Raw genomic sequence first — 12,707 nt, 5'->3', positions numbered from 1 at the left:
AAAACCATCAAGAAAAACTCGGATAAACTCTTGACAAAACCCATGACAGCCCAGCCCCCCCCCCCCCCCCCCCCCCCCCTCCAGAGACGGTCTGGTGCGCTTAGTGGTTATGGTAACAGTTACCTACCAATGACTGTGACGGACTCCATCATCGTTACTTACGCACAATATTTTGTTAAGAACACAATTAGACAGAACACAAAGTTTTTGAACACAAAATATATTTACAGCATCCCACTTCAGTCAAACAAAACAACACGTTGAAAGCTACTCTCATTCAGAGAATCTAAATAAAATATAGATTTAAAACAATTTATTGGAAAACGAACTGGTTTGTTGGAGCATTTAGAGAAACTTTGTTCAGGCCCGGGTCCTCAGAGCTGCTGAGGGGAGGTGTGTTCTGGAACATTCTCCAAGAAGAATCTTTAGACCCACACGCAAGAGTATCAATATTATGATTATAATAATACGCAGGCAGAGTTGGTGATGAGTCTCCCCTGGTGATGTCTCCCTCCTGACTCGCCCTCCCTCCTGACTCGCCCTCCCTCCTGACTCGCCCTCCCTCCTGACTCGCCCTCCCTCCTGACTCGCCCTCCCTCCTGACTCGCCCTCCCTCCTGACTCGCCCTCACTCCTGACTCGCCCTCACTCCTGACTCGCCCTCACTCCTGACTCGCCCTCACTCCTGACTCTTCCTCTGGGCCTTGTTTCTCTGCCGCCCCAGCTGTCTGAAGTGCAGTCTCTTGGGGTTCAGCCCGTAGGCCTTCAGCCTTTGGCCGCTGAACTCACGGCCCCCCATCTTCACCCTGAAAGGCCTCTGGATGAGGCGTCCTCCAGGGTGCCTGAAGGGCGTCTTCCTGGGCCCCCCGGTGGTAACCCTGGTAACCCTCCCAGCCTGGCTCTGGGACCCATCTGCCTTCTCCTCCTCTACAGGAGGAGTTCTCTCCTCCTCTCTCCTCTTCTTCTTGGGAACCAGGAACTCCTCCTCCTCCTCCTGTCCAGCCTGTGTGTGGGCTGCAGGCCCCTCCTCAGCGCCCTCCTTGGGCCCCTCCTCGTGGTCCTGTCCAACCTCCTCCTCCTCTGGCTTCTTCAGCCTGTCTATCCTCTTCTTCCCTGTCCTCTTCCCCTCCTCCATTCCATCCTCCCTGCACACAAAGAGTTACACACATACACACACCTCCAGCACTCCATCCTCCCTGCACACAAAGAGTTACACACACAGGCGTGAGAGCCAGGCTGGTCCTGCGCTGCAGAGGGTTGTACTCACTCAGAGTAGAAGGAGCTCAACACCTCTCTCTTCTTCTTCACATTTTGGGCCTTGATCTGGTAGTTCTTCAAATCACACTTCTCCTCCTTATCAGATCTGAGAGAATGAGAGAGAGATGTAAGGGAGATGGAGGGACAGAGAAAGAGAGATGTAAGGGAGAGAGATGGAGGGACAGAGAGAGATGTAAGGGAGAGACAGAGATGTAAGGGAGAGGGAGAGAGAGAGTAATGTAAGGGAGAGAGAGAGAGATGGAGGGACAGAGAGAGATGTAAGGGAGAGGGAGAGTAATGTAAGGGAGAGAGAGAATGATGTGAGGGAGAGAAAGATGGAGGGACAGAGAAAGAGAGATGTAAGGGAGAGAGAGATGGAGGGACAGAGGGAGGATGTCAGGAAGACTTTCACACAAACAGCTGATTTAGCATTTATTTTAATAAATATAATGATAAAAAAAAAACTCAGGACCCAGACCCTGGACCAGGTCCAGAACCAGAAAGCAGGCTAGCTGTACCTGAACATGCAAGTCTTCTTCAAGGAGCACCAGCGGTTCAGATCCTTCTCATCCGACCCCAGGATCTGAGGACACACAGGAGGGGAGAGAGATGGAGGAAGGGGTGGAGGGAGGGAGGGAAGGAGAGAGGGGTGGAGGGAGGGAAGGAGAGATGGTGAAGAGAGAGATGGAGGGAAAGTAGTTCTCCCTCTCTCACTACCCCCCATCTCCCCCTTCCCCCCTCTCCCCTGGCCGGCTCAGAGAGAAGATTAACTGAGTCATGTCCTGGTCAGAGCTGCTCCTGGGAGCAGCAATACCAGATCAGTTACATCACAGCTCATCAGCACCAGCCAGGGGACAGGAAGTCTACCCACAACCCTAACCCTAACCCACACCCCACCAGGCTAACCCACAACCCTAACCCTAACCCTAACCCACACCCCACCAGGCTAACCCACAACCCTAACCCACACCCCACCAGGCTAACCCACAACCCTAACCCTAACCCACACCCCACCAGGCTAACCCACAACCCTAACCCTAACCCACACCCCACCAGGCTAACCCACAACCCTAACCCTAACCCACACCCCACCAGGCTAACCCACAACCCTAACCCTAACCCACACCCCACCAGGCTAACCCACAACCCTAACCCTAACCCACACCCCACCAGGCTAACCCACAACCCTAACCCTAACCCACACCCCACCAGGCTAACCCACAACCCTAACCCTAACCCACACCCCACCAGGCTAACCCACAACCCTAACCCACACCCCACCAGGCTAACCCAGACCACACCAGGCTAACCCACACCCCCACCAGGCTAACCCACACCCCCACCAGGCTAACCCACACCCCACCAGGCTAACCCACACCCCCACCAGGCTAACCCACACCCCCACCAGGCTAACCCACACCCCACCAGGCTAACCCAGACCACACCAGGCTAACCCACACCCCCACCAGGCTAACCCACACCCCACCAGGCTAACCCAGACCCCCACCAGGCTAACCCACACCCCACCAGGCTAACCCACACCCCACCAGGCTAACCCACACCCCACCAGGCTAACCCACACCCCACCAGGCTAACCCAGACCACACCAGGCTAACCCACACCCCACCAGGCTAACCCAGACCACACCAGGCTAACCCAGACCCCACCAGGCTAACCCAGACCACACCAGGCTAACCCAGACCACACCAGGCTAACCCACACCCCACCAGGCTAACCCACACCCCCACCAGGCTAACCCACACCCCCACCAGGCTAACCCACAACCCTAACCCTAACCCACACCCCCACCAGGCTAACCCACACCCCACCAGGCTAACCCACACCCCACCAGGCTAACCCACACCCCACCAGGCTAACCCACAACCCTAACCCTAACCCACACCCCCACCAGGCTAACCCAGACCCCACCAGGCTAACCCAGACCACACCAGGCTAACCCACACCCCACCAGGCTAACCCAGACCACACCAGGCTAACCCAGACCATGTTTAAACATCATGTCTGCTACCTCATCTGTGGTCAGGCCAAAGTTGTTGGGCAGGACCTGGCGGTAACGGAAGCGACAGGGCAGGTCATCTATGATGTCCTCATAGTCCAGCTTATAGTACTCATCCAGGTACTGCTGGAAGCTCTTCTCCTCTGGAACACACACACAATCATCAGAAACACGTTACAGCAGCGATTCCCAACCACTGTGCCGCGGCACACTAGGGTACCGTGAGAGATCGTCAGGTGTGCCGTGAGAAATTATCCAATTTAACTTAATTAGTCTTTAAAAAATAAAAACATTTATTAATTATTATCTGCAAATAATATTCCATTGTCGAGTGTCCGTAATATAGTGACTGGCAGAGTAATGTAATATTTTTCCGGGTGGCAGCAGGTAGCTAATTGCCTCGTTCCTTCTTAGAGAAAACTGTGGGGTGTGCTCCTGTATTTTTGTACGCCCTTCGACTGGTTAGCTCCTGCGATTCCCACACAGAAGATAGAGATAGGGAGTCAGGTGGCTGAGCGGTTAGGGAATCGGGCTAGTAATCAGAAGGTTGCCGGTTCGATTCCCGGCCGTTCCAAAAGACGTTGTGTCCTTGGGCAAGGAAGGCACTTCACCCTACTTGCCTTGGGGGAATGTCCCTGTAAGTACTGTAAGTTGCTCTGGATAAGAGCGTCTGCTAAATGACTAAAATGTAAATGTAAGATGTGTAGTAGTTAGCTAGCTCTACTATTTAACGGGGCTAGGTCTGAATCTAAGTGCACAGCTGCCAGCTGTAGGTATATGCAGGTAGCAACACTAGTGCTAGATAACTATTTAGCTGGTTGGCTCAATGAGTAGGGCTCGTGAGACTGCTCACCAAAAGAACGAAGGGCGAATACAAGCAACTCAATCGGGACCAAGTTTTTTTAGGGGTAGGAAAATAAATAATACTAAATATATATGAGAGAACAATGGTTGTACTCACCCTTGAGCACACCCAATTATATATACTGTATTAGGCTACAGTGTTATTTTGTTACATTTTTGGTCGGTGGTGTACCGCAAGATTTTTCCAATAAAAAAAATGTGCCGTGGCTCAAAAAAGGTTGAAAAAAACTGAGTTACAGACACGCATCTATGACAAGCAGCTAACTGACTGGAAGTCAGACACCACCTTGTTATGACAGCGGAACAATGACAACTTTCTGGTTACTGTTGCTAAGAGCTACTCACGGGGATCAAACACAGGCTTGTCCTTGGTGATGACCTCAGCAAAGTGAGACTTCCTCTTCCTCTTCCCCATCAGAGGAGCGTCCTCCTTCCTCCTCCTCTTCTTCTTCTTAGAGCTGCTTGGCTGGCTGGGGTCGTAGTCCGCGTCCATCTGAGAGGGTCAGAGGTCAGTCAGGTGATGTTTTCTAACCTATCAGATCAGGTAGTTTCTTCAGGTGTCTTTGGAATCAACACACTCACAATGAAGTCTGGGTCTTCACAGTTGGGCTCCTCCCCTTCCTCCTCCTCCTTCCCCCCCTCTTCCTCTCCTCCTACTCCTTCCTCTCCTGTCCATGTGTCCCAGTTCCAGTGGTCTGGGGACCAAAGAACACAAGCAAACTGAAACACGCACACACACATCATCATATACACACACACACGTACACACAATCACACTTTTGATTGACAGGTAGAGGGATGATTGACAGGTCCTCACCCTCCTGCTCTTCATCATCAAACTGAGGCTTTTCCTCTTCGTCCTCTCCGTAGTACTGCTCCCCAAACATCTCCTGTAGACAGACAAGTTAGCTACCGTGTGGGGCTGGATGTATACATGGTGTACATTTATATTAATATATGTGTGTGTCTCTGACGTGTGTGTGTGAGATGTGTGTGTGGCGTGTGTGTCTCTGACGTGTGTGTGAGACGTGTGTGTGTGACGTGTGTGTGACGTGTGTGTGTGTGAGCCGTGTGTGTGAGCCGTGTGTGTGAGGTGTGTGTGACGTGTGTGTGTGTGTGACGTGTGTGTGTGTGTGAGACGTGTGTGTGACGTGTGTGTGTGTGAGACGTGTGTGTGACGTGTGTGTGTGACGTGTGTGTGTGTGAGACGTGTGTGTGACGTGTGTGTGAGACGTGTGTGTGACGTGTGTGTGTGACGTGTGTGTGTGTGAGACGTGTGTGTGTGTATGAGACGTGTGTGTGTGAGAGACATGTGTGTCTCTGACATGTGTGTGACGTGTGTGTGTGTGAGACGTGTGTGTGACGTGTGTGTGTGTGTGTGTGTGAGACGTGTGTGACGTGTGTGTGTGAGACGTGTGTGTGACGTGTGTGTGTGACGTGTGTGTGTGTGAGACGTGTGTGTGTGTATGAGACGTGTGTGTGTGAGAGACATGTGTGTCTCTGACATGTGTGTGACGTGTGTGTGTGTGTGTGTGAGACGTGTGTGTCTCTGACGTGTGTGTGTGTGTGTGTGTGTGTGAGACGTGAGTGTGTGACGTGTGTGTGACGTGTGTGTGTGTGTGTGTGTGTGTGTGTGAGACGTGTGTGTGACGTGTGTGACGTGTGTGACGTGTGTGTGTGTGTGTGTGAGACGTGTGTGTCTCTGACGTGTGCGTGAGTCGTGTGTGTGTGTGAGTGTCGTGTGTGTGTGTGACGTGTGTGTCTCTGACGTGTGTGTGGTGTGTGTGTGACGTGTGTGTGACGTGTCCCCCCCACCTGCATCATCATGTCGTGCTGCTCAGGGTTGAAGTCTCCCTGCAGATGTGAGATAGAGAAGCCGTCCTCCTGGCTCCCTGTCTGCAGCTGCAGTCTCTGCAGGCGCCCCAGGATCTCCTCCCTCTTCAGGTTCTTCATGTGCTGCAGCTGCTGCTGCTTCTGCAGACGCTCGCGCTCCTTCCTGTCCCGCCGCAGCGCCCGCGCCTCCCGCCGCCGCTCGTCTGAGCAGCGCACCGAGGTGGCGATGGAGCGAGGGTATGTCTTTATCTGGAGGAGGAGGGAGTTCACACACAAGCCAGCACACACACACCTCTCACACACACACACCTCTCACACACACACACCTCTCACACACACACACCTCTCACACACACACACCTCTCACACACACACACCTCTCACACACACACACCTCTCACACACACACCTCTCACACACACACCTCTCACACACACACACCTCTCACACACACACACCTCTCACACACACACACCTCTCACACACACACACCTCTCACACACACACACCTCTCACACACACACACCTCTCACACACACACACCTCTCACACACACACCTCTCACACACACACCTCTCTCACAAACCTTTTGTGAGTCGGGCTCCTCGAAGCGGAAGTTGTAGTGTCTCTCGAAGACTTCCTGTTTGAGCAGGAAGTCTTCCCCCTCCTCCGATGAGTCCTGAACCTCCTCCTGCACCACCTCGTCATAGGAGGGGACCCTGCACACACACACACACACACACGTCAGACACACACACTTCAGACACACACATGTCAGAGACACACACACACGTCAGAGACACACACACACACACACACGTGTGCAGACCCGTAGAGATTACCCCCGCACGGGGGGCCTCTTGTGGCAAAAAGTTGTTTTGTTGTTTTTTTTATCCAATTTGAGTTACATGCGATGCACACTATGGTCTTATTGTCGTCTGTGTTTCCAGAGTTGATATAAAAATAGGTAAGGTAAGTGACGTGACAAAATAGGTCAGATGGTCACACAGACCGGCGAGCCCGCAGCAAATAGGTAGCTAACTGTAGCGTAGCTCGGATCCTGCTACGCGGACTGGTGTTATTGTTGGGCCGTCAAGGTCATTTTCCAAGATAAAACTGATCAAAACATCTCAGAAGCTCCATGTCACAAGAGAGGCTGTCAGGTCTGGCCATCCTTAGCATAGAGAATAAACGTGCGCGCAGTTTACATGTAAAGAACGTGGTTAAAGACTTTGCACACAGATTTGCTAAAAGACGCGCACATGTGTATTCACCTGCAAACCTGTAGAAAGAGTCTACCGGTGTATCGACTATATGTAGGCATATTTGTTATGTTGTTGTAACATACAGTTAGGTCCATAAATATTTGGACATTGACACAATTTTCATCATTTTGGCTCTGTATACCACCACAATGGATTTGAAATGAAACAATCAAGATATGCTTTAAGTGCAGACTTTCAGCTTTAATTTCAGGGTATTTACATCCAAATCAGGTGAACGGTGTAGGAATTACAATACATTTTATATGTGGCCCCCCCCTTTTTAAGGGACCAAAAGTAATTGGACAATTGGCTGCTCAGCTGTTCCATGGCCAGGTGTATGTTATTCCCTCATGGGAGTTCGTTATTTCATTGACAAGGAGCAGATAAAAGGTCTAGAGTTCATTTCAAGTATGGTATTTGTGTTTGGAATCTGTTGCTGTCAACTCTCAATATGAAGTCCAAAGAGCTGTCACCATCAGTGAAGCAAGCCATCGTTAGGCTGAAAAATCAAAACAAACCTATCAGAGAGATAGCAAAAACATTAGGTGTGGCCAAATCAACTGTTTGGTACATTCTTAAAAAGAAAGAACGCACTGGTGAGCTCAGCAACACCAAAAGACCTGGAAGACCACGGAAAACAACTGTGGTGGATGACAGAAGAATTCATTCTCTGGTGAAGAAAAACCCCTTCACAACAGTTGGCCAGATCAAGAACACTCTCCAGGAGGTAGGCGTATCTGTGTCAAAGTCAAAAATTAAGAGAAGACTTCACCAGAGTAAATACAGAGGGTTCACCACAAGATGTGAACCATTGGTGAGTCTCAAAAACAGGAAGACCAGATTAGAGTTTGCCAAAAAACATCTAAAAGACCCTGTACAGTTCTGGAACAACATCCTATGGACAGATGAGACCAAGATCAACTTGTACCAGAATAATGGGAAGAGAAGAGTATGGAGAAGGGAAGGAACTGCTCATGATCCAAAGCATACCACCTCATCAGTGAAGCATGGTGGAGGTAGTGTTATGGTGTGGGCATGTATGGCTGCCAATGGAACTGGTTCCCTTGTATTTATCGATGATGTGACTGCTGACAAAAGCAGTAGGATGAATTCTGAAGTGTTTCTGGCAATATTATCTGCTCAGATTCAGCCAAATGCTTCAGAACTCATAGGACGGCGCTTCACAGTGCAGATGGACAATGACCCGAAGCATACTGCGAAAGCAACCAAAGAGTTTTTTAAGGCAAAGAAGTGGAATGTTCTGCAATGGCCAAGTCAATCACCTGACCTAAATTCAATTGAGCATGCATTTCACTTGCTAAAGACAAAACTGAAGGGAAAATGCCCCAAGAACAAGCAGGAACTGAAGACAGTTGCAGTAGAGGCCTGGCAGAGCATCACCAGGGACGAAACCCAGCGTCTGGTGATGTCTATGGGTTCCAGACTTCTATGGGTTCCAGACTTCAGGCTGTCATTGACTGCAAAGGATTTGCAACCAAGTATTAAAAGTGACAATTAGATTTATGATTATGTTAGTTTGTCCAATTACTTTTGGTCCCTTAAAAAGGGGGGGGGGCACATATAAAATGTGTTGTAATTCCTACACCGTTCACCTGATTTGGATGTAAATACCCTGAAATTAAAGCTGAAAGTCTGCACTTAAAGCACATCTTGATTGTTTCATTTCAAATCCATTGTGGTGGTATACAGAGCCAAAATGATAAATTGTGTCAATGTCCAAATATTTATGGACCTAACTGTATGTTCTGTTTGAGCTGTTTGATCTGATTGAATACATTTCCCTAAAAAGAAAAACTTGAGTTTCGATATCTTGCATTTATTATACGGCTCTTCAGAATGTTCCAAAAAGTTCAGTTGATCGCGTTGGGGTCTTGTTCGTCCCGTCGGGATTTATCTTTGGATAATAACCGCCGGACAATACATTATCCCTTACATATGGGGGGGGGGCTCTCAGGGTTATTCTGCAGGGGGGCCTCATGTGTTACGGTACTGCGTGTGTGTGTGTACCTGTCCTGGTCCCCCTCCAGGTAAGCCTTGTTGAGGACGAAGTCTCGGAGGAAGCGCTCCTTCTCATCCAGCTGGGGGTCGTTCCAGTACTCCCTCAGGTAGCTCTGCGCACACACACACAAAGTCAGGCGTGCACCCACACAGTCAGGTGCGCACACACACACCCAATCAGGTGCACACACCCAGTCAGGTGCACACACACAAAGTCAGGCGTGCACCCACACAGTCAGGTGCGCACACACACACCCAATCAGGTGCACACACCCAATCAGGTGCACACACCCAGTCAGGTGCACACACACACACACAGTCAGGTGCACACACACACACACACACAGTCAGGTGCACACACACACACAGTCAGGTGCACACACACACACAGTCAGGTGCACACACACACAGTCAGGTGCACACACACACACAGTCAGGTGCACACACACACACACACACACAGTCTTACCAGGTCCTGCAGCTCCTCTGGTCCCTGCAGCTGTGCTTGGCCCTTCAGCCACTCCACATAGTCCTGCTCCTCCCTCTCCTGCAGGGGGCAGCACAGGGCAGGCACACCAGGGGGCAGTTACCAGGAGCAGGGTTAGGGTTAGTTAGAGTTAGCTAGGGTTAGGGTTAACTAGGGTTAGTTAACGTTACCTTCTCCTCCTGGGTCCTGCTCCTCCTGGTCAACAGGGGCTCTTCTCCTCCACTGCCCTCCTCCTCCTCACTGTCCTGGACCCAGTGCCTGAAGCTGCGCACACACACACACACACACAGGTTAGACACACACACACAGGTTAGACACACACAGACAGACAGGTTAGACACACACACAGATAGACAGGTTAGACACACAGGTTAGACACACACACAGACAGACAGGTTAGACACACACAGACACACAGGTTAAACACATTGACAGACACACAGGTTAGACACACAGATTAGACACACAGATTAGACACACAGGTTAGACACACACAGATTAGACACACAGGTTAGACACACACAGACAGACAGGTTAGACACACACAGATTAGACACACAGGTTAGACACACAGACAGACAGGTTAGACACACAGACAGACGGGTATCCCGTCTCTCGCCCCCCCTGGACCTCAGATGAGCTCACCTCTCCTTCAGATCCCTCTGCTCCTGAATGTAGCTGGGAGACGCAGCCCTCTGGAGACACAACACACCAGCCATCAACAGCAACATTCAACTACACACCAGTAAACCACAACACCACTCAAACACTAACGTCACTGTGTCCAATCCCGACCGCTGTAAACTACTACACTCAGTTTCCGGTCTTTTTGCCAGCATTTTCTTTTGCTATCACCAGCAAAGTGTAAGTATTATTATTTTAGGCATACCAAACAATCTACGTGTAAAATTTCATGAACATATATGGACGTTTACATGTCTAAATAATATAGGAAAGTTACTTTGGCCGAAAGACCACTCGGCGACACTCGGGCGACACTCGGGCGACGATCTTTACTCTGACAAGTGTGTCTGTGTTGTCATCGTACTGCTACTATGGGTTAGCATATGAGTGTATTTCAACGCTAGATTAACACTACTTTGTCTTGCCAATGAAAATACACGATCATGTGTGACGTGATCTGTAGTCGAGGGGAGGAAGGGATGGGGGCTAGCAAACTTTGAGAAGAGTTCAACAAAACATCCAGCAGGTGGTGGTATACAGTCAAATTGAGATTTTATCGCATAGTTTGGAGATGTTGAAGCGTGATATCTTATTGTGGAGGACATAACTACGTCCCTGGATATGTTGACAGCAGTTTGGTGACCCTGGATCAAGTTAATATCCCCGGAAAAACAGCAGCGCCCAGTGTTTAGAAGTGCGGTCGGGTTTGGACAAGGGTAGCGCACGGCTAATTTACCGGCGCCAGCATCTTTTGACCGGCTCTAGTAAAGGCTAAGCTAACTCTAATTTTTTTAACAATATTTAGCTCGAAAGGTAAGAAGTTAAAGCTTAACGTGAAATCAGTTAATCAGCTGAAAACGTGATACGATTATTTTTATCAATATTTGAAGTGGCATTTTATCAGAATGTTAGCTAAAAAACGGTCGGGATTGGACACAGTGACGCTAACTGCCTACACGTGACATGTTTCCTGCGTGTGGATCAAACGTGTACCTCTCTCCTTTTCACTGCCTCTTCGTCATCACTCTCCTCCTCATCGTCATCATCGTATTTACTGTGGAGAGTTGGAAGGGTCTGGTCTGAGTCAAGAGTTGTAGAAGTGTGTGAGTGTGTGCGTGTAAGGGTTAGATGTGAGTGTGTGCGTGTAAGGGTTAGATGTGAGTGTGTGCGTGTAAGGGTTAGATGTGAGTGTGTGCGTGTGCGTGTAAGGGTTAGATGTGAGTGTGTGCGTGTAAGGGTTAGATGTGAGTGTGTGCGTGTAAGGGTTAGATGTGAGTGTGTGCGTGTAAGGGTTAGATGTGAGTGTGTGTGGAAGGCTTAGGTAGCTGTGTGTGTGTGTGTTTAAAACACGCAGTGAGCTAAAGCCCTCTCACCCTCCTCTCTCCAGGATGACCTTGCGTTCGTAGTCCTTCAGGAACATCGCCTTCTGGGGCTTCTGGGAGCTGGAGGGCTGGCCGGTGCTGCCAGAGCCTGCTGCTATAGGACAATAACATCCAGTCTGCTGAGACTGACACAACCGAGAGCCAATCATAACACAGACCCACTAACCCTAGACCTGTCTGAATCAATCGCCTCCTGAAGGTTGACAGAATACAGACTCCATGTTGAGCACAGAGTAAACTTGTCATGTTGTCTGTGATGATGTGGTGCTGGCTACCCTGCCTGGGACTCCTCGGAAGGAGGAATGAACCTCACAATCACAATGAACCTCACTGGGTGAATACAGCTTATCTCAGTGTTTAACATACCTTAACTGCAGATCTGAACTGTAAGCCGCTTTGGATCAAATTGCTGCTAAATAAATCCAGTTTATTTGATTATTACCGCATACTACCTCTCCAGTGACATGAGGGTTACCTGGCTCTGTGTAGAACTGAGTGTCTGTCTGGTAGATCTTGGGGTCCTTCTTCTTCAGGAGAGACAGAGTTCTGTAGAAGTCCTTGTCCTGCTGGGGGTCCAGCTCCTGAACACGGGGAGAAATAAGGTGAGCAAATAGATGGAGAGGGAGGGAGTGGATAGAAAGGAGTAGTGCATCTTCTTTCTATAATTCCAGGGCTCTGTGTGTGTGTGTGTCACGATGATCTCCTATGGTGCACAGTAACCAAAACAGCTACCAGGCACGGTGCAAAAATAACCTCGCAATCACAATAATACAGTTTAACAAACCGGGTCATATCTTTAGTGCATCATCAGTTAACACGGAAACAGATTGGTGTTAGCTGGACAACATGAGGATTCGCAGGAATAGGTTAGCTAGTCACACACCCGCGTGGAACTACTAC

At 49.7% G+C, this 12,707-nt stretch overlaps 2 protein-coding genes and 1 non-coding gene across 3 annotated transcripts in view; all 3 read right to left on the bottom strand.

The window, feature by feature from the left end:
- The window catches only part of smarca4a (SWI/SNF related, matrix associated, actin dependent regulator of chromatin, subfamily a, member 4a), a 176,768-nt gene that overhangs the window by 113,037 nt on the left and 51,024 nt on the right, over positions 1 to 12,707 (bottom strand). The window lies entirely within an intron of this gene.
- The window catches only part of kri1 (KRI1 homolog), a 12,696-nt gene continuing 585 nt past the window's right edge, over positions 597 to 12,707 (bottom strand). The window contains exons 3-18 of the mRNA XM_062455063.1: positions 12,283 to 12,388; positions 11,799 to 11,901; positions 11,419 to 11,479; positions 10,387 to 10,436; positions 9,912 to 10,005; positions 9,724 to 9,801; positions 9,264 to 9,367; positions 6,557 to 6,689; positions 5,953 to 6,219; positions 4,955 to 5,027; positions 4,720 to 4,832; positions 4,483 to 4,630; positions 3,286 to 3,416; positions 1,775 to 1,839; positions 1,267 to 1,362; positions 597 to 1,144 (exon numbers count right to left, since the gene is read on the bottom strand). Of these exons, the coding sequence (XP_062311047.1) occupies positions 679 to 1,144; positions 1,267 to 1,362; positions 1,775 to 1,839; positions 3,286 to 3,416; positions 4,483 to 4,630; positions 4,720 to 4,832; positions 4,955 to 5,027; positions 5,953 to 6,219; positions 6,557 to 6,689; positions 9,264 to 9,367; positions 9,724 to 9,801; positions 9,912 to 10,005; positions 10,387 to 10,436; positions 11,419 to 11,479; positions 11,799 to 11,901; positions 12,283 to 12,388 (2,088 nt within the window). The 3' untranslated portion in view covers positions 597 to 678. The remainder of the gene's footprint in view (positions 1,145 to 1,266; positions 1,363 to 1,774; positions 1,840 to 3,285; positions 3,417 to 4,482; positions 4,631 to 4,719; positions 4,833 to 4,954; positions 5,028 to 5,952; positions 6,220 to 6,556; positions 6,690 to 9,263; positions 9,368 to 9,723; positions 9,802 to 9,911; positions 10,006 to 10,386; positions 10,437 to 11,418; positions 11,480 to 11,798; positions 11,902 to 12,282; positions 12,389 to 12,707) is intronic.
- LOC134015843 (Z30 small nucleolar RNA) lies at positions 2,007 to 2,100 on the bottom strand. The gene has a single exon (XR_009929281.1). It is a non-coding gene; the product is annotated as a Z30 small nucleolar RNA (small nucleolar RNA).

Source organism: Osmerus eperlanus, chromosome 2 (genome assembly GCF_963692335.1).
Source record: "Osmerus eperlanus chromosome 2, fOsmEpe2.1, whole genome shotgun sequence".
NCBI lineage: Eukaryota > Metazoa > Chordata > Actinopteri > Osmeriformes > Osmeridae > Osmerus > Osmerus eperlanus.
The sequence above is the reverse complement of the archived record's forward strand: the minus strand, read 5'-3'. Positions and strand labels throughout refer to the sequence as shown.